This window comes from Rhinoderma darwinii, chromosome 1 (genome assembly GCF_050947455.1).
Source record: "Rhinoderma darwinii isolate aRhiDar2 chromosome 1, aRhiDar2.hap1, whole genome shotgun sequence".
NCBI classification, from domain to species: domain Eukaryota; kingdom Metazoa; phylum Chordata; class Amphibia; order Anura; family Rhinodermatidae; genus Rhinoderma; species Rhinoderma darwinii.
Window position 1 is genome coordinate 480,317,420 of NC_134687.1, and position 21,754 is coordinate 480,339,173.

Here is a 21,754-nt window from a genome sequence, read left to right on the forward strand (position 1 = left end):
CCCTTATGGCACATATACAGTTTTTAAATGAAACCGATCCAGAGATTCCCCCAGATGGGCACTGGTCCCAGCAGCACGTTATTCTACATCAGAGGAAAGCCGGTGTACACAGAAGTCAGTCTCCCATGGAGGATCACTAAAAGCAGCTGCTGCATCTTACCTCCATAGCCCGATAGAAGAGAAGTCCTTCACTCGCTTTATGGAACCTTTCAATGAAACTTTTTACATTTGTATTTTAATAAAACAAAGAACAAACAATGTGCGTCCACAGTTCACCCAGCATCCCTTTTATTCAAAGGCTCTGAAGTATAAAACTTAAGTCAATAAAATGACATTCTGCAAACCATTTTATTTCTTACAGTGCTTTTCACAACCTTCGTATCATTGTGCGCTCAACTTATATACTGTTCCAAATAGAATTACAAACATAAGCTGTGCATAAAAACAAAAACGTGATAAATGTGCGGAATGGGCAGACATTTATATCCATGTTCCCTTTTCTTAACATTTTCTAGGCATTTCACAATTACAAAGAGAAACATTACAATACCCTGAATACACCAGATCCACTTATAGTTTTGCTGGTATTCTTGCAGTCATCTCTCTTTTTGAAAGGAAAACTATAGACACAAACCACCTCCCTACCACTATGTAAAGGCTGGTAAAATGTTCATTTACATATATGGAGAAGTAAAAATATATATGTTTCAGGTATGAAGTATTTCTTATTGTGTGTATATATATATATATATATATATATATATATATATTTAAAAAAAACAAAAAAACTGTAGGGCCTAACATATTTATGTATACAGGTCCTCAAAATACATTCCATGGAAGCACTGTATAGGCCTTTGCCTATAGGGGCATCTGAAGGGGAAGTGTACATATGAATACACTGTATATAGTTATATGTTAACTAGGCACTCACCATGCTGTGGGAGGAGGACACCCATGGAGGGACAAATGAAAGGCTGCAGAGGGCGCTAGCGGTTATGAGAAGCACGCCGCTATGTTCCGCTTTTGTTTGTAAAAGATTAAAACATTACATGACTTCGGCCCCATTCACATCACAATTATTGCATTACGTTTGACGTATACGTCGGGAAACATTTACCGTGGCACTTGTCACCATAGACTATAATTGAATTAAACAGATACCATTATAATCTACGGGTGACAGATGCCACTATTAAGTATCTGTCACCCATAGACTATTATGGTATCAGCTCAATGTACACATGAAACGCTATTAAAGAGCCCATGACATAAGTTAAATGTATACAGTAGCATACGTCAACTGTAGGCTCCTATGTAAAATATGTATACCACAGTATACTTTTTATTTTCAGGATGGAATAGCATATGTATAGATTTCTATATAAATACTAACGTGCACCATAATCCCTTAAGGACAATGCCATTCTTTCAGGGTTTCCTCCCCACTTTTCCGGGGCCATAAATTTTTTAGTTTTCATCGTTCACATAGTTGTATGAGGGTTTGTTTTTTTTGCGGGACAAGTTGTAGTTTTTAATGGCACCATTTAATGTACTGCGAGACAACTGAAAATAATTTTGTGGGGTGGATTGGGAGAATTGTTTTAGTTTATACTACTTTAACAAAATAACAATTTGTTAAAAAAAATTAAATAATTGTTTTGTGTCACATTTGGAAACCATTTAGTTTAAGAATTAAAAAAAAAAAAAAACTACATACATACTATATATTTTATTAATTTTGTATATTGCTAAAAACATTAAACTATTTTCAGTCCCACTAGGTGACACATTCGATCGTTAGATCACCGGTACAATACATTGCAATACTAATGTGTTGCAATGTATTCTGCTATTTATGTATTATGCTGTAATACACAGCAGACACCTGCAGCGTATGGAGCAGGCTCAGTCCATACTATACTTCTCTCCCCACGCCACGATGTACGGATACATCATGGTGCAGGAAGGGGTTAAAGAGGGTTGTACAAAACATGACTCCTTTCTTCCACCCCAGTACACAGGTTGCGTGTGCTATTGCAGTGCAGCCCCATTCACTTCATATATAAAGTAGAGCTGCAAAACCAGACAACCCGTGGACAGGTGTGTTGCGGTTTCTAGAAGAAAGTAGCCATGTTTGTTGTTTTTTTTTTTTATAATCCTGTACGATGTGACCTACCACCAACCCATCCTCCGTTCCTCCAACAAAAAAGTTACATCTTCTGTTAAAGCACTGTATCTTCTCTGTTGCTATTAGTCCTGTATTACACCAGGCTAATATTTCCAAATATTTTAAGGCCCTATTTGTATTAAAAGGGGTTTGTTTGAATATATAATATTCAATTAGAGATATTTTTTTATATATTTTTTTCCTTCCAACATGTTGGATTGAATTCACAGGCAGCTAAAATTTCTGCGACTGTCCCTTTCATCTGAATGGGGCCTGATGAAATCCATATGCCCGATACAGTAAACCACCCTAATCACATATACGGGATGGATTTGTTTTTAGTCACAGAAATATCTACAACAAATCTGCTGCATGTGAATTCACCCTAACACGGTCACCTGCACCCAAGCTATGATGAACTTGAACCAATATATGTTAGGAATTACAGATATTTTTAATATGGCAACTTTCATGTTCATTTATACAATATTCAGCCCTCTTACTTTAGTGGGATTTTAAGTTTATATCTCAGTACTATGTAAGCATTTCCAAAAAGTGTGCTGCACCAGTGTTAAAAGCACGGTTATTGCTAAAAGAGATTGAAGCACACATGTAGATGGCTGCAAATAAAGAATCCCAATGAAGAGTATGGACATATTTGTGCTATAGTTTCCCTTTATAGGCCACAACAAACATCTGGGAGCAATGATCAGCTTCACATTTAATTATACAAGTGTGCGCGCATTTTTATTTTAATCAAACCACTTTATCAATGTATTTTAATTAAGAAACCTGAAGAATATACATTTTCCTCAGTAAAAAAAAAAAAAGTTTGTTCTTGGAGAGGCCATGCCTGTAGTTTTTTTCTATTACAGGCCAGAGGGTGTTATAACTGTCAACATTTCAATGACACCCCCCCCCCATTATTGCAGTTGTGTGCTCCAGTAGAGAATACAATAACGTATAACCGTTTAACAGAATTGTTGCAAGTCCATATTCGTTCACAAAACATAACAGGTCAGACAGGTATAATACTGCATCTTTGCGGACGCATTAGAGGCACTTCAGACAACATGGTAAACTTAAGCAAAAAGATTATAAATTTGCGAAAAATGCAGTAAAAAAAAATGTTGATTGGGATCAACTATTAAGTGTCTCTGCATATATACATAAACACTCTATATTAAATATTCAAAGCAATCCAGTGACTCACACATGGTTATTTTGGCATGCATTACAAAAACTTCCTGCCAAGTAGCCTGCATGCAACTGAAGACTTCCAGTGACACAGACAAGCAAAGCAGTCAAACACGCATTGCTCACCCAGAAAAGGGTGTAAGACAGCAGTATTCATCATAATCATATACATGGGAAAAATCCAGGTAAACATGCTGCAGTGTAATGTAACAGTAGAAAGTGTAGTCCTCAAAAGATCTCATCTAGGACTGGTCCACAGCTTATCATATCCATATCATAACAATTAGAATGGAGATTTCCAAGCAGCTGGTTGTGGAAAGCAGACTGCAAAAATCCACCTTCTGCCCTGAGAGCGCTAGAACCTCTGCAAACTGACTGCATAGATATTTATCCCTCCCTCTTACACACTGGAAGATGGTCATAAAGAATTGGATACGCTCTAGAATTTATTTCTGCCTCAATGTGCATCACTAGTATTTAAGAATTAGCCCTTCCTGAGCTCCGGCTCAGCCCACTTCTCACTTATGTATCCAAAACATCATAAAGACAGAAGTAATTAACCCTTTATAACCACTTTTATGGGTAACGACCAGGGGATTGGACAGAGTCCCCTCTGTGGTCCAATTGGTCCTGAAGTTGAGCCAGCTCGGCAAGTTCATTCAACTCCTGGAACTGTCTATCTGTTTTGTGACCGACTAGAGACCTGTAGAAGTGAACCGCAAACACGATAAAAATAATTCCAAATGGCACCATTATGCACGTTGAAGCGATTGCCGCTTCTTTCCCAGGACTGATGGAAGTATCATTGACTAATGATTTGGGACTGTTCACTGGGAGAAATTTTACCCAACAAAGCAGCACAACCTCAGCAAGGAAGAGAAGAGTCCCAATGACAGTGGAGAAGGCCCATGCTAGCTCAATGTGATGGTGCATCCTTTCATGGGGAGATTCCTTAACAGAGTTGAGATTGTGAACGTTGCTCACGGCTTCTATGTTCGGTAGGATACAGGTGCTGATCATGAGTGCAAATAAGTGTACAGCAACCAACACAGTAGTACAGGCACTGAAAGCTATAAGGAGGCCGGCTGGATAGACATGGTTTGCATCTAGCTGGACTTCAACCATTGCAACCTAATGAGAGGGGGGAAAAACAAAAACGGAACAACGTTACTTCTCACAAAACAAAAATACGACATTATAATGAAAGGCAACATTGCCAACATACAATCCTATATTACCAAAGCATGTATGTCAGAAGAGAAGTGGCCAATGGACAGTTTTATCAACAGCCAGGAGGCAGTCGAACATTAGTTAAATATTCAGATACTTGTGGAACACGATGTGCAATATCCCCATGGTGAATGTTACAATGGTAGAAGCACAAACTTTGAGATACTACAGTCACTCAGATGGCCGGAAATGTTAGAACCGCTCCTTTTCCCCACTGTGTTTACAGAAGACTGTGCAGAGCCCATGCTGAGGAAATGACACATTATGTGCGAAACTAGGTCTACTCCGTCCACAGGTTACAATTAGGTTATTGACATGTGAAAGAACATTGGACCCACCAAAGAAAGAAAGCAAGCAAGGTCCTATCACCTCTCCTGCCACGTCTGTTTTAATGAACACTTTGTATTGTTACTCTATTTTTCCACCTAGAAGTATACGAATACATTGACAACTGGGTGTTACTATTTCCCTTGTCAATCAGATGTCCCTACACAGTCTGAGACGGAGCAGTGATTGAATAGTGTTAGACTGTGCATGGACAACCCCCTACCCCCTAAGAATTAACACCCAGTTGTCAATGTATTCATAAATTTGTAGGAGGAATAAAGAGGAACACTACAACATTGAGCTGTAAGTAAATATTCTCCAGAATTGTTATTTTATGGGAGATGCAAGTATTTACTAAAACTTTTTTAAGAGAACTGACAGCTCCTCAATACACCAGGGCCCTCACTTGAAGATCACAATAACTTACACTTCTATTTATTCCCACTGCCAGCTGCTCTGTTAATTCACTACCTCAGACGAACCCCAAGAACAGGGAATGACAGCACCTTGTTTGTTCTTTCCGTGATACTCAGTCTGTTCTGGTCTTGTCCTATTACACATTGCTCCTCTCCAGTAGTACACTACTCACTTCTCCCATCTGGTCTCTCCGCATTAGTATGGTAGGTCTTAACCTTGCAACCAGGTATTGTTCCAAGTCAACAGCATTTCACTTCGCCACCACTAGGGGGCAAAAGTGCTCTGTCTTTGAGTTACATAAATTGCAGTCACCTATTAAAGTGTGCAGTATTCTCACATACTAGTATAGGTCAGACATACCGTCCAGATCACCATCGGAAAGCACTCTTCACGCGTGTGCTCACGCACTCAATGCGTTCATGCTTTGCAGTTACGGAGCGTGTATAGAGAAACACTTGAATCATATTACCCTGCTGTCCCATCTTAATTACGGTCTGAACTTTTCAGTGAAAGGCGGGGGGGGGGGGGGGGGTGAACCGACCCAGGAACGTGCACCAGCCCAATAAAATTGTACATTTACCCCTTCTTGACATCCGCCATATATTTTCGGCGAAAGCTGGAAGGGAAGGTATAGAGCATGCTTTTGGGCTGAGCCTGCTCCATAAGATGCATGTATCAAATGTATGTTACTGCTGACACTTCACTGCAAAGGGCTGGATCGTAGATTACTATGATCCCGCTTGTTTAACTCCTTAGATGCCGTGCTCAATAGCGACCGCAGCATCTGAGCCGCTATAAAGAGGAAGCGGCAACCTTCAACAGCCCATCGCCGTTGAGTTATGGCTCTCAAGTGTGTCTTAGTGTTTATTATCCAAATGGCATTTGATATAATAGCCCAACGGACCTGTGTGCAGCTTTAACAATATCCGCTTTAGACCCACAGTTCTTTCTTACTTCGTGCCAACTATGACATTCAGTATGTGGGATATTTACTATGCTGAAGGCCCATAGCCTAAGCCTTCAATTACTGCAAATAAATATAGGTTGGAAACATACATGTGGTTTTCAATGCAGTTTTTTTGGCTTAAAAAATAAATGAAAAAAAAAAATAATTTAGGTCCTTCTTTTAGGCCAAAATCACGAACAGTTTTGATGCAGTGTTTGGCTGTTTTTGTTTTTTTAATAAAAAGGTCTGTTTGGTGCAACTTTCAAATTACTTTTTCTTAAAAATTATTTTTTACTTTGTATACAAAGCAGCTGTATCTCAGAGCGGCTGGGTCCTGCGTGTTACCGATCACATATAAGTTCATAATTTAGGTGTGATACATTACAGGTGGATCCCGCTGACACTGAACCCGCCGGTGACCTGACGAATTCAGGTCTTAGGGTATGTGCACACGATAACTGCAATTAAGTCTGAAAATACGGAGCGGTTTTCAAGGGAAAACAGCCACTGATTTTCTGAGCAACTCGCGTTTTTTACGGCCGTTTTTGGAACTGTTTTCATTGGAGTCTATGAGAAAACGGCTCCAAAAACATCCAAAGAAGTGTCCTGCACTTCTTTGACGAGGCAGTCATTTCACGCGTCGTCGTTTGACAGCTGTCAAACGACGACGCGTAAATTACAGGTCGTCGGCACAGTACGTCGGCAAACCCATTCAAATGAATGGGCAGATGTTTGCCGACGTATTGGAGCCCTATTTTCAGGCGTAAATCGAGGCATAATACGCCTCGTTTACGTCTGAAAATAGGTCGTGTGAACCCAGCCTTAGCGTAAAATAGAGCTGCTCTGTATACAGGATACAAAGCAGCTGTATCTCAAAAAGTAAACATTTTTTGTAATAAAAAAATCTACGGTGGTGTGCATGGGGTCTAAGGCTAGTGGACACAAATGAAAGGAGATGCATTTGCTTTTTCTTTAAATCTTTTCTTACTTCTAGCTTTGACTATGAAAAAAAACTGAGCCAACAACTGCATCAAAACGGTGTGTGCCCCTGCCCTAAATTGTTGTTAGCAGCTTAGACAAGATGGCTGCCTCCATAATCATGTGCACAAAATAGAAAATAAATAAATCTACAACCAAGAAACACAGATTACATTCACTTTAAATATGCTTATAAATCTTGCTGTTTCAGAAGTCCAACCGGGAACCCATACAGAGAATCCATAACAAGAGCACAGCTTATTCCAGCTATTATGGGGATTTCTAGTCATATTCAAGGGATTAGAAAGGTATTAATGAGCGACTTAGAGAAGCATAACCATGGAGATGGCAGACTTGTCATGGGATGAAAACTGATTAGCTTTGTCTTGCAAATAAAGGGAGTGGTATGCAACACAGAAGTATTGCAGTGTATTATAAAAGCGGTTTAAAAAAATAATAAAAAATACATATTTGGTATCGCCACGTCCGTAACAACCCCAACTATAAAGCCATTACATTATCTAACCTGCAAGGTGAACGCTGTAAAAAATAAAGTAAAACACAATGCCAGAAATGCGGTTTTCTTTTCATCATGCCTCGGAAAAAATTTGATAAAGTGATCAAAAAGTCACATGTACTCAAAATGGTACCAAAAAAAACTACAAGCCATGCCGCAAAAAAAGCCCTCATACAACTGCATTGGCTGAAAATGTTTTAAAAAAAGCTACGGCTCTTAAAATATAACGACACAAAAAACAATTTCGAAAACAATTTTTTACTGTGTAAAGAAAACTACATGAATTTTGTATGGTCGCAATTGTAACGACCCGCTGAATAAAGTTATTATGTTACTTATATTACACAGTAAACGGCGTAAATTTAGGAAGCAAAAGGACAGGGACGAAACTGACGTTTTCTTTCTATTCCCCCCCAAAAAGTTAAAATCAATAAAATTTATATGTACCCCAAAATGATGCTATTAAAAAAATACAACTTGTGACGCAAAAAACCAAAAAAGTTATGGCACTTTGAATGCGAAGATGGAAAAACGTTAAAAAACAAAACAAAACATAGCTTGGTCAATAAAGTGGTATTCCAGGGAGACCAAAATTTTTTCTATGGGCAGTGCACGAGCATGGAGATTCTAAAAGGACAGAAAATTAAGCCGGCATTGAAGCCTAATCAAAGAATGAAGAGGGTGGGCATTGAGGATGCGATCCTCCGATCGCTATTATAATGGACTGCAATACTTTTCCTGTCCATTTAAAACGGACAGGCATCTGCTAGGACATGCCTCTGGCATAGCCTAACAGGCATTCACTACAGGCATACCTGGGGGCGTTTATTAGGCCCCCGGCTGCCATCGGAGACACAGACACTCGGCGATCTTATACCTCTGGTAGCTGAGAGCAGGGAGATTTAACGGCTCCCTGCTGTTTCTTTATTCTGATGCAGCGCCGTGAAAAGGTGTATGCATCAGAATAAAGCCCATTAGTGGCCGCCGTGAAAAGGCCTATTGGCGGTCACCAACCGGTTAAATCCATTATAACAAAAGTGGGGGAAAAAAGCCTCATTTGCATAACTACAAAAATGGTCATAACTTGGCCAAAAATGCTCGTTTTTTAAAAATAAAAACGTTACTGTAATCTACATTGCAGCGCCGATCTGCTGCAATAGCAGATAGGGGTTGCAAAATCTGGTGACAGAGCCTCTTTAAGGCCCATGCACACGACCGTAAAACGGTCCGCGGTTTTACGGACCCACTCAGTTCTATTGGCTGCGGACACCTTTCCGTATCGCTACGGATGGGTGTGCGTGCCATAGAACTGTGGCGGAAAATATGGAGCATGCCCGTTTTTTCGTGTTTTACGGGACATACCCGCAATCGTGTGCCGCGATTACAGGCACGGTCGTGTGCATGGGGCCTAAGTAAATACACAAAAAAACACGTTTTGAGTTCGCTAAACAGAATGTGGCAAACTCCACAAACACATGAAGGTTCACTAGTCTGAGGAGAGTAAAATTTTACGTTTTGGCCATCATTGGAAACGCTATGTGTGGCGCAAACCCAACACTTCCCATCACCCTAAGAACACCGTTCCCACAGTGAAGCATGGTGGGGACAGCATTATTCTGTGGGGATGCTTTTCATCACCAGGTACTAGAAAACTGGTCATGATTCAAGAAAAGATGGATGGCAGTACATACTGCGCAATTCTTGAGGAAAACTGTTTCAGTCTGCCAGAAATTTGAGAATGGACGGCGGTTCAACTTCCAGCAGGACAATGACCAGAAACAACCCATCTAGCTTGAAGGAGTTGGAGCAGTTTTGCCTGGGAGAATGGACAAAAATCCCAGTGTCTAGATGTGCTAAACTACTAGAGACATACCCCAGGAGACTGGCATCTGTAAATGCAGCAAAAGTGGCTCCACAAAGTATTGGCTTTCAGGCGTGAATACTCGTGCACATTAAAGTTTTTGTCTTAAATATGGTTTGTGTTGAAGTAAAAAATATTTTGCACCTTCAGAGTGGTAGGCATATTGTGTACATCAAATAGTATAACCCCCCCCCCCCCCCAAGCCATTCGAATTACAAGGTTATAGCGCAATAAGAAAGGTAAAAACACCAAAGAAAGCGTGGTGAATACTTTTGCAAAACACTAGATTAGCAGAAAATTACAATAATGAGAAAGCCTATTTAGAACTGCCCGAAACAGAACAAATCATTCCAGGATTTTCTTTTTAATTAAGAAATTCCTTACTGCAACAAGGGATATATAACAGTTCAATGTTACTGACCAATGCACTGTCTAATGCCAAGAAACGCCCCTAGCTGGGACAATTGTCCATTTATGGCCTTGTTCATACAGTGAAGATTTGCTGCAAATGTATTTAGTAAGACAAAATCAGGAAAGGAACCTTAAAGAGGCTGTCGCCACATTAGAAGTGCCCTATCTCCTACATAATCTGATCGCGAGATCACGTGTGCGGTTATTCACAGAAACTTTACCGAAGTGTCGGGAGTGACGAATAGACATCGCGTCCTGGCTGGAGGACATGTCTATTCACTCCCAAGACACTTCGGTAAAGTTAATATGGGAGTATGTGACTGCACAGCGAGATCACGCTGTGTTGCGAGTACTGATAAAAATTAATGGAGAGAAGTGCATGACGCTGATTGGTCAGAGTCATACACTTCTCTTTACAACGCCCAATTGGCAAAAAAAAAAAAAAAAAGTAAAAACGCGCCCAGTTGTCTATTAAGAAACTAATCAGCATAAACCTAAAATTGTGCATAACTTGCTAAAAATTATCGTTTTTCAAAATAAAACACACTAATCTACATTAAAGCACCGATCACATTATGTAGGAGATCGGGCACTTCTAATGCGATGGCAGAGTCTCTTTAACCGGTTAAGGACTAGGCTGTTTTACAGCTAAATGACCAGCGCAAATTTCACAATTTTGCTATGCGCTTCTTTAGATGACTATAACTCAGCAGGTGAATAAAGTTCATCTTTGAATTTTACACTCTTTTTAAAGGACAGATAGGGCTTTGTTTTAGTGGCATTTGTCAGTATATATCATTTTTATTTTTTTCTCTAAAGTGGGCAAAATTGGAAAAAAATGCAAGAATTTAGCAATTGCGCCAGTTTATGCTAGCATTTTTCACACACGGTATAGACCACGGACAAAATTAATCTCCTTTCACTTCTCCCGTGCATGGGGATACCAAATATGTGTGCCTTATTCACTGTGCGGGCATGTGCCAGGGCTTGGCATAAAAGGAGGCTTTTTGGCCTTTTCGGTCCAGGAATTTTGCATTTGATTTTATAGCCGCATACTGTTTTCTGGGGGGTGTAATGCTGCTGAAACATTAGAATCACCCCATAAATGACTTCATTCACACAAGTAGACCCCACAAGGTTTCCTTCAAGGGGTTTATCATATTTTTAGACAGTCCAGTTTTCTTCTGAAAGTTTCTTGAATAAGATGGATCAAAATAAAATCAGCTATTTTTTAGCAAATGCGTCAGTTTAGGCTAGTATTTTTCACACACGGCATAGACCACGGCCAAAATTCATCTCCTTTCACGTTCTTCCACTTCTCCCGTGCATGGGGATACCAAATATGTGTGTCTTATTTATCACATAGAGAAGTAGGAGGGCGGACGATAGAAGAAGCTTATTTCACAAATCGCTTTTTTTCAAAGCTGGTTTTACAGAACTCAACAGAGTTTCTATAACACTTCCAAAATATCTGCTCTTGAAGCAGAAATCCCAAAATATTCATCTAGGGGTATAATGGGAATTTTTTTTTTTGGGTTTTCTAAAATAAGAAATTGCAGGTTTATGCAAATGGAGCTCTCCAGCAGAAGAACTTTAGAAAACATGCAAACATGACATCCACCCCCCACCCATTCCCTCCCTCACCCTTGGAGTAAAATCAGGGGAAAAATAAAAACGTAATGTAGGGCAAATATATTTTCAACGAATTAACTAAAATCTAATAATGCAGAACAGTGTGGTATTTTTTTAAAACATGGCTCAATGCACAGGCCTGGTTGTGAGGGACATGAGGGACAGAAATATCGGGAATCTTTGCGGTGCCCGTCTTTTCTGCAGACGCGGCACTTTTTCTGGGGGTTGCTTCTGGTTGCTGTTGGGGGAATCCGACTGATGAAGTGTCTTTCAGTCAGTCGCGTGACATCCTCAGACTGGGGGCATTCTCGGGTGTCCTGAACATCAAAAATGAGGCCTTCAATAATTTTTCCCTGGAAATCCAGGTATGTGTCTCTGCCTCGGTTTTTTTTATAGAGCACAAATGAATTGTGGATTGCCACCTGTAACAAATAAATGGCCACCTTTTTGTACCAGGTTTTAGTTTTGCGTTTTACTAAATAGGGCTATAAAACCTGGTCGCTTAAATCCACCCCCCCCCCCATGTACTTGTTATATTCGGACACGCTCACTGGTTTGTGCTTGTCCGATGTTGCCCCTCTTTCCCTCACTGCCACTGTTCCTGCGGTATGAATCGTGCTTAGCACATACACGTCTTTGCGATCCCTGAACTTGACCGCCAGCAATTCTTCAGATGCATAAGCACAGGAGTCCCCCTTTACCATGCGCTTCCCCACTAATTGCTGTGGAAAACCAATTCTGTTTGTGCGCATGGTACCACATGCCCCGGTCCTTGCAGCATGCAAATGCCTAAACAGGGGCACACTTGAATAAAAATTATCACAGTACAGGTGGTACCCCTTGTGAAGCAGAGGCTGCATTATCTCCCACACGATCTTACTGCTGGTGGAAAGATCAGGGGGGCATCCAGGAACATTTATTGTGCGGTCCCGCCCTTCATAAATCCTGAAGGCGGTGGTATATCCTGACCCGCTTTCACACAATTTGTAGAGCTTAACGCCATATCTTGCCCTTTTTGAAGGTAGATATTGGCGAAAGCTAAGTCTGCCATGAAAGTTGAGGAGGGATTCGTCCACACTTACATTCTGCTCAGGGGTGTAGAGTTGCAGAAATAAATTATTCAGGGAATTTATTAGCGGTCTTATTTTGAGCAACCGATCCCGGTTTGCATCGGTACTTGGGGGGGCCTGTGCGTTGTCATTGAAGTGGAGGAACCTCATTATTGTCTCATAACGAGACCTGGGCATTACTGCAGAATATACTGGGGTGGCTTGGGCGGGTCTTGTTGACCAGTAAGACCTAATGGAGGGCTTTTTGACAATACCCATATTTAGGGTGAGCCCCAAATTTTTTTTTAATTCCAGCAAATTGGTGGGCGTCCAATCTCTGGCATGGGTGGATGAAGGTTTCTGCCTTATATATTGCGTGGCATATAAATTTGTTTCGTGGACAATCTGATTTAGGATGTCGTCCGTTATAAATAAATGGAAGTAATCCATTTGGACAAAATTTGTATTGTCCACGGTTATGCCAGGAGTGGCAGTAAATCCGTGGATTCTAGGCCCAAAAGATGGGGCAGGTGCCCATACAAGAGCCTGGACTGAAGGGACCAGGCTGTCCCGTGCTACAGCGCTACTTGGCCCTGCGCTTTCAAGTTCTGCAGTTTCAACTGCATCAGGGACAACGTCCCCTGAAGATGAACCTGAAGTGACGCTGTCATCGTCACTACCTAAAACAGGTTCCATCTCGGACGCCATCTCTGATGCGGTCTCCGACTCAGACCACAGCATGGCGTATGCCTCCTCGGCGCTAAACAACTTCCTCGCCATAACGTAACTAACACTAACACTAACTAAACAAATTGGTTTTTTTTTTATATAAAACACACAAACTAACTGCTATATATATCTACACTACTGCTAACAAAAAAATAAACCGCTATTGATATATATATATATATATATATATATATATATATGGATATATATATAATTATATACTCCCTACCTGCCTATTCTAATAGAATAAAAGATAGAAAGGTAGATATATAGAAAAAAAGATAGATGGATAGATAGATTGTATAGATAGATAGAAATCTATCTATACAGAGAATGTTTTAGAGTGTAACTGTATTTTTTGTGTAACTGTAATCTTCTGGCAGCAATTCTCCCGAGTCTCTTCTTCTCCTCAAACTGAAACAATGTTTGAGGAGAAGAAAAGAGGCAGGAGATTTACTGCCAGAAAAGTCAAAATAAAACAAATGTGGTCGCTGTGATAGGTTTTCACAGCGACCACATGTTCAGGGACCATCAGATTGGTCCCTGATACTCTGCCCAGTGCCCAGAGCTGTTGGTAACAGCGTGGGCACAGGGCTGTGTGCACGCGATCGCGTGCACACTGTTTTCTATGCAGAAATGCATGTGATCGCTGTGATTGGTTGTCACAGCGATCACATGTTCAGGGGCCAAAAGATTGACCCCTGACATTCTGCCCAGTGCCCATGGCTGTTAGCAACAGCCAGGGCATAGAGCTGTGTGCACGCGATCGCGCGTGCACAGTCTCTGAAGTGCCGCCATAAATAGTCTATACGGCGGACTTCAGAGACCCTGACCGCTGGCCGTATAAATACGGCCAGCGGTCGGGAACCTGTTAAAAGTTCCTACAAAGTGAGTTTAACTCCTGTAATTGCCGGGGTGTCTGAGTCCAGCGGTATTTGTTTCTTACTTCTGCACCCCCCCCCCCATAAATATGTAAATGACCAGCTGGCTAGCCAACTGGGTTTGGCTGCCAGCGATTCTCAATGGGCTGAGCTAGCAGAGAGCCTCTGACGCTGACCTATAAGGCCTAGCTCACATGGAGTTTTTTTGCAGGCAGGTCGGGTTTTTTTGCACCACACACGTTTGAGGCGTTTTATTTTTTTACCTTCTTCAACAGGCAAAGGAAAAACCGCAAGCATTTTTTTCCGTCTGTCATTTATGTCCATGGAGTTTTTGAGGTGGAAAAGCCTCAAGATAGGTCATGTTACTATTTTTCCCTCCTGTTTTTTGGCACGGTGTTCGACATGGTTTCTGCGTAAAAAAACACGCCAAAAAAACTCTGTACAGGGCCTTAGCGTGAGGCTGTTTCCTCCTCCCCCACTCCTAGGCCAGTGCGATGACGTAAACACCATGCAGATCCACCCCAAGTCATAGTGCTGAAAAGCAGCAGTTACAACTAGAGTTGCACCGAAACTTCGATACGGTTTCGATACCGTGCACCCTCAAACGGTTCAATACCGTTATTTCATATATTTCGATACCAAGCTGTGCGAGCGCACAGCTAAGTATAGTAACACATGAATAAAGTTGGAGCGGGGCTGCGGTTGTGTAATACAGTCATTGCCCCGCCCCAGCGGACCCACGCTGCGTAAAAATCACGGACTGTCTGCACGGGCCCATAGACTAACATAAGTCCGTGCGAGGCGCGTGAAAATCACGCGCGTTGCACGGACGTATTTTACGTTCGTCTGAATAAGCCCTTCAGAAAATGGAAGAACTTTTTTTTATTATTGTTGGCCAAGTATCGTTTTGGTATCCAGTATCGCAATACTACACAAAGTATCGGTATCGAAGTCCAAAATCTGGTATCACGACAACCTTAGCACCAACCACCTAAAATGCTCATACTGTAATCATGTTTTCAGTACGGGACAGTAGTTCCACAGAGAGGCAGGGACTCCTAGCATCGTACATAACTCCCTGCAGTGTGTTCGGTCCGGGACTTGCGGCCGAAATACGTTCCGTCCATTACGGACGTAACATGCTCGCGTGAACCCAGCCTTAAGTTTCCATTGACATCAGTGGAAAAACGCATTCCAGTGCATGACGCATTTTTTTTTATGCGCGTGTGTTTAAAAACCGCGTCATGTAAAATACAAAAAAACAGCATCAGGTCAATTCTTAGCGCGTAAAACGCGCCTAATTCCCATAGTCAATGGGAGCCCATATTACACGCCCAAAACACCTGTACTTTAAAAAGGGCTTGGCAAAAAACGCTAGCGTTGGTTTTTTTGAGTGCCGAGTGAACAAGGCCTAACACCTAGCTATTAACAAGGAAAAACAAAAACAAAACACTGCCTATTGGAGTAGTCTGAATAAACCTTAGGGCTTATGTAGACGTACGTATTAATAGTCCGTGTGACAGACGTTTATTATGGTGCCGTTTACACGGCCGTTGTTTTAACGGACCTTGTGAAGGGCCCGTGAAAAACTAGGACTTCCTATTTTTGTCCCCTTAAAGAGGCTCTGTCACCAGATTTTGCAACCCCTATCTCCTATTGCAGCAGATCGGCGCTGCAATGTAGATTACAGTAACGTTTTTATTTTTAAAAAACGAGCATTTTTGGCCAAGTTATGGCCATTTTTGTATTTATGCAAATGAGGCTTGCAAAAGTACAACTGGGCGTGTTGAAAAGTAAAAGTACAACTGGGCGTGTATTATGTGCGTACATCGGGGCGTGTTTACTACTTTTACTAGCTGGGCGTTCTGATGAGAAGTATCATCCACTGCTCTTCAGAACGCCCAGCTTGTGACAGTGCAGATCTGTGACGTCACTCACAGGTCCTGCATCGTGTCGGCCACATCGGCACCAGAGGCTACAGTTGATTCTGCAGCAGCATCAGCGTTTGCAGGTAAGTAGCTACATCGACTTACCTGCTAACGCCGATGCTGCTGCAGAATCATCTGTAGCCTCTGGTGCCGACACGATGCAGGACCTGTGAGTGACGTCACAGATTCCACCCGTATTTACGGGCACGTTTTCGCTGCAAAATTGTACTGCACTAATCGACAGCCCCTTCTCTCTATCAGTGCAGGATAGAGAGAAGGGGCAGCCCTTTCCGCAGTAAAAGTAAAAGAAATTCATACTTACCCGGCCGTGGTCTTGGTGGCGCGTCCCTCTCTTGACATCCAGCCCGACCTTCCTGGAGGACGCGGCAGTCCATGTGACCGCTGCAGCGGTCACATGGGCTGAAACGTCATCCCAGGAGGCCGGACTGGAGGAAGAAGCAGGGAGTTCTGGGTAAGTATGAACGTCTTTTTTTTTTTACAGGTTGACCTATATTGTGATCGGTAGTCACTGTCCAGGGTACTGAAAGAGTTACTGCCGATCGTTTATCTCTTACAGCACCCTGTACAGTGACTATCCCCTGACGTCACCTAGCAACGCTCCCGTAATTACAGGTGCACACACGTAGCTACCTGTAATTACGGTAGCCCCATAGACTTCTATGGACCTGCCCGTGCCGTAATTACGGCCTGAAATAGTACATGTTTTATCTTTTTTAACGGCACAGGCACCTTCCCGTAAGCATACGGGGAGGTACCCGTGGCCAAGAGAAGTCTACGGGCCCGTAATTACGGGCGTTTTTACGTTCGTGTGCATGAGGCCTCACTCTGGCAGCACTGATTGGACAGTGTCAGACTCTGTAGGGACAAACCCCCAAACACCCAGTTGTCAATTTATTCATACATTTCTAGGAATAACAGAAGAACGACAACGTAGGGTCCTAAGAAAAAATGTTCCGGAATTATTTCATGGGAGAATACAAGAATTTACTAAAACAGACGTCAGGAGAGTCGACAGGACCTCTTTGACCCCTTTACGACGGAGGACGCATATACCAGTCCTATGCAGGAGCTAGTTCCCGCATAAGGACGGATTTATCTGTCCTCTGATCACATGGGTACTGCCACTGTACCCAGGCGATCAGCGGCAGGAGCATGGATGTTCTGCAGTCAGGCTCCTGCCACAATTGAAGCACTCTCCGTTTTAGGCAATTTAACAAATTAGATGGCGCTCTGTCAATAATGACAGATAAATTTATTAAACTGCCGGGTGAAAGGCGGCCAAAACAAGTACTAATGAAAACTACACCTTGCCCCGCAAAAATCAAGCCCACATACAGCCACAGACGGAAAAATAATAACGTATTACGGCTCTTAGAATGCGGCGAAGCAAAAAAACAGTAAAAATAAAATAAAATTGTAAAGCGTTATTATTGTGCCAACGTAGGAAAACATAAAATCTTTATATAATTGGTATCCCTGTAATCGTGCCGACCCATAGAATAAAGGTAACATGTTATTTACGCTGCATAGTAAATGTCGTAAATTTAGAACCTGAAAATCTATGGTGAAATAGTGGCTTATGTTCAATTCACTCCTAAAATAAAGTTAATCGATATATTATATGCATCAAAGAGTGGTGCAATGGAAAAATATAACACGTCCCGCAAAAAACTAATACAGCTATGTTGACGGAATAAAAAAAAAAGTTACGACTGAGTGCGATCGTGAAAAAATGAAAAATAATCCTTGGTTAGTGACGCGCAAAAAGGCCTGGTCAATAAAGGGTTAAGTGTATATAGATAAATTATTAAAACTAATTAAAAAAAAAAAAAAACCCAAACAAACATTTCAGCTTATCTTGCCAAAGAACTTTTGCAGATTTTCATTCCTCCCCCTAATAAGATGCTGCAATTTTACATTCGATTATAACTCATTATGTCGCCACTAAAAGGTGGGTGGTTATTATAAAACATTTACGTACTTTATACAAGCAGGGAACACGCTGATACTACCTGCTGTTCCATTGAGCTACTGGAAACCGTTATGTAAACAGGAAAATGTTTCCTTTTACCTCACAGAGGCATTTCTGTATTACAATAAACTATGAGCTAATATTACACTTATTCAATTCCAGAGATAGCAAGATAACTAGAATAACTTTTCAAAATAGTCATTCCAAATCTGAAATTCAGGTTTGAGCCCAAAGACTTCACAATGTAAATATACATATGCTCCAAGTTAAAGGGCTCTGTCATCATGACAGATTCCAAGACATGCTGGAACAGCTGCCTGCCACTTACCCGAACAACAACACGCAAACCACTGAAACAGTTATCCAAAAACTAAAAATACATTTACTATTCGCTTATGTAGTTTAAAAACATAAGGTGAAAAAGTATACATTTCTTAAGGTACACTAAACCTGGAAATGAATGATAAAGAAAACCCTGCCCACAGTGCTTGTCAGTCTGCAGGTTTTCATGAGTGTTCCTTAGGCCTTATTTACACGAACGTGTTTCACATCCGGGATACGCGCGTCGCACGGACCCATGTAAGGGGGACATTCAGACATTCCGTGTTTTTCACGCAGCATGTGCCTGCTGCGTGAAACTCACGACATGTCCTATACTAGAGCGTTTTTTGCGCATTACGCACCCATTGAAGTCAATGGGCGCGTGAAAATCACGCGCTGCACTCGGACGCACTTCTGTGTGTCGCGTGTGACTCGCGCAACAGTAGATCAAGAAATGAAGGGAAAAATAAAACCACCTCCTTCATTTCTCTTTCTAAACCTCAAAACCGCGTGTCATAAGGATGGCATATGCGCGAAAATCACGCAGCCATGCAGCAAAGACTGATGCCACACGCAACTGCAACGCGCAAAAAGCGCTGCGTATTTTGCGCGCACAAAACGCACACGTCCGTGTAAATAAGGCCTAAAACAAACAAGATTTGTAGAAATCTTGCAAAGAACATAAGTGTTCATTTGTTTTTTGCAAAGGTAAGTACGCAGTTTTTTTTTTGTTTTTTTTTTAATTTGCATAGTGCATAAAAAAACAAGCAATTTTGAAAATTTACATAGTTTTGTGCCTATAGCTCCTATGTAATGTTTTGTGTCACAATGGTAAGGCCCCATGCACACGAACGGGAGAATTGCGGCCCCATTCATTCCTACGGGGCCATGCACGGACTGTCGTTTCCAGGGTCCGTGCATGGCCCAGGAGCCTGGACTGCAGAAAGAACAGGGATGTCTTATTACGGACATGTTCTGCGGTTCAAGCACATAGAAAATTATGGCAGCGGCCATGTGCCGGCCGACCCAAAAATCACAGCCGTGCACATGGATACGGTCGTGTGCATGAGGATGGATTCACACAGGATGTAAATGCTGCAGATTTTCCCTCGAAACCCCGTTCCAGCTTTTTGTGTTCTCCCCGCACACTTAATGATTATATAGTCTGGTTACGGAAACAGAATATATCGTACAGCTACGTGCTTTCCGTAACTCCCATAGTAGTGAATGGCAGTTACAGAAGCGGCGTAGCATGCGAGCTACAATGTTTCCGTAACTACTATTCAATTCTATGGGAGTTACAGAAACAGCGTAGCTCAGCGTTCAAGGGAGAGGTGCGGGTCCCAGAGGTGGGACGCACATCTATCTGACATTTATGACATATCCTGTGGATATAATCCAAAAAATAAAGTCGCAACGTTGCCATTTTTTACTGGATGTTTAAAAGAATATATTGATTGAAATTTGGGAGATGTGTGCTGCTGTTCAACCATGCTTTTTCTGAGGATATCCTGTGGATGTGTCGTAAGTGTCCTTCATGGGAAAACCTGAAGGGGACGGCCCCCTCTGAAAAACCAATGGTGATCATGGCAGCCTGGGGGCCTAATGAAGGCCCCCAGATCTGCGTTCTGTCTGCTTTCTGCTAAGCCATGCCTCCGGCACACATCACTGCCTTGCGCCTGTCTGCACTGACCCATGAGGTCCTGAGATACATAGTGAATGGTAGAGCGAGGATCGTATGGCTTCCTGCTCTGCCATTAGATTCAAATGTATTTGCATCCTGAGGATATAGATTCAGTTGAAACCAGGGAAAAAACATTTAAAAAACTGAAATGCGCGAGATGACGTCTGTCAGGTGTGCTGAATTTCGGTTTCAGCGATTTCAATGGGAGGCGGAGGAGTTCTTTTTCCCACGAGCGGAAAAACCATCTCGCGAGAAAAAGACGCGACATGCCCTATCTTCGGACGTTTACGTCTCTGACATCAATGGGAAGCAGATAAAGCGTATTTCGCAGCCTTTTTTGCCCACGGTGCTCAATGGCCGCGGGCGAAACACGCAGCAAACCGTGTGCAGACAGACCAAATTCTGAATTTTGAGGCAGAATTTCCTGCCTGCAAAAAACTCTGTGTGAACATACCCTGAGATTGTATTTTCGTAACACATTGTTCCTTAGGTTTTAGGTAAATTTTGGTCGACAATGACTATTTATTTATAAAAAACAAAAATGTAACGAAAGTTTAGAAAAAATTTGCATTTTCCTACATTTCAAATCCTCAGATTCTAAAATGGATAATGAAACCACAAAAATTAGTAAATAAATAAGGGTTTTTATGTCTTTATGCAGTCATCTTGTTTTTTTTTATTTAATTTTTTTCAGGACAAGGTTTACAAGTTTACTAGCAGTTATTCAAATATTCAACAAAATTTGCAAAATATTTATTTTTAGGCACCACTTCAAGTTTTGAAGTGTTTTTGAGGGGTCAGTTTTAGGCCGGATTCACACGAACGTGTGCATTTTGCGCGCGCAAAAGAACGGACATGTCATAGGTTTTTCGCAGCGAACTCACGCTGCGTAAAAACCACGCAACTGTCTGCCCGGCCCCATAGACTAATATAGGTCCGTGCGAGGCGCGTGAAAATCACGCGCGTTGCACAGACGTATATCCCTAGTGGGACAAAAAAAAAAAAAAAAAAAAAAAAGTAAAATAGTTAAATAAAATTTATGAAAAAAGGAAAAAAAAATAAAGTTACAGTAAAAATAAAACAACTTTTTTCCCCAAAAAAGTGGTTTTATTTAATAACAGTGTCAAAACAAACAGATACACACAAGGTATCGCCGCGATTGTAACAACTGGAACAAAAAAATTAAACCATTAGTTAAACCGCCAGATGAACGGCGTCCAAAAATAACCCAAAAAACAATGGCAACATTTATTTATTTTTCTCCGATTCCCCCCAATAAAAAAAATAATCAATAAGTCCCATGTACCCCATAATAGTACTAATGAAAACTGCACCTTGCCCCGCAAAAATCAAGCCCACACACGGCCACATTGACGGAAAAATAAAGAAGTTACGACTCATGGAATGCGGCGATGCAAAAACAAGTCCATTTTTTCTAAAAGGGTTTTTATTGTGCAAACGTAGGAAAACATAAAACTTTTAC

At 41.6% G+C, this 21,754-nt stretch overlaps 1 protein-coding gene across 1 annotated transcript in view; it reads right to left on the reverse strand.

The window, feature by feature from the left end:
• Positions 1-266: 266 nt before the first annotated feature.
• LOC142658722 (calcium release-activated calcium channel protein 1-like) overlaps positions 267-21,754 on the reverse strand; it is a 28,404-nt gene continuing 6,916 nt past the window's right edge. The window contains exon 2 of the mRNA XM_075834339.1: positions 267-4,498. Within this exon, the coding sequence (XP_075690454.1) occupies positions 3,944-4,498 (555 nt within the window). The 3' untranslated portion in view covers positions 267-3,943. The remainder of the gene's footprint in view (positions 4,499-21,754) is intronic.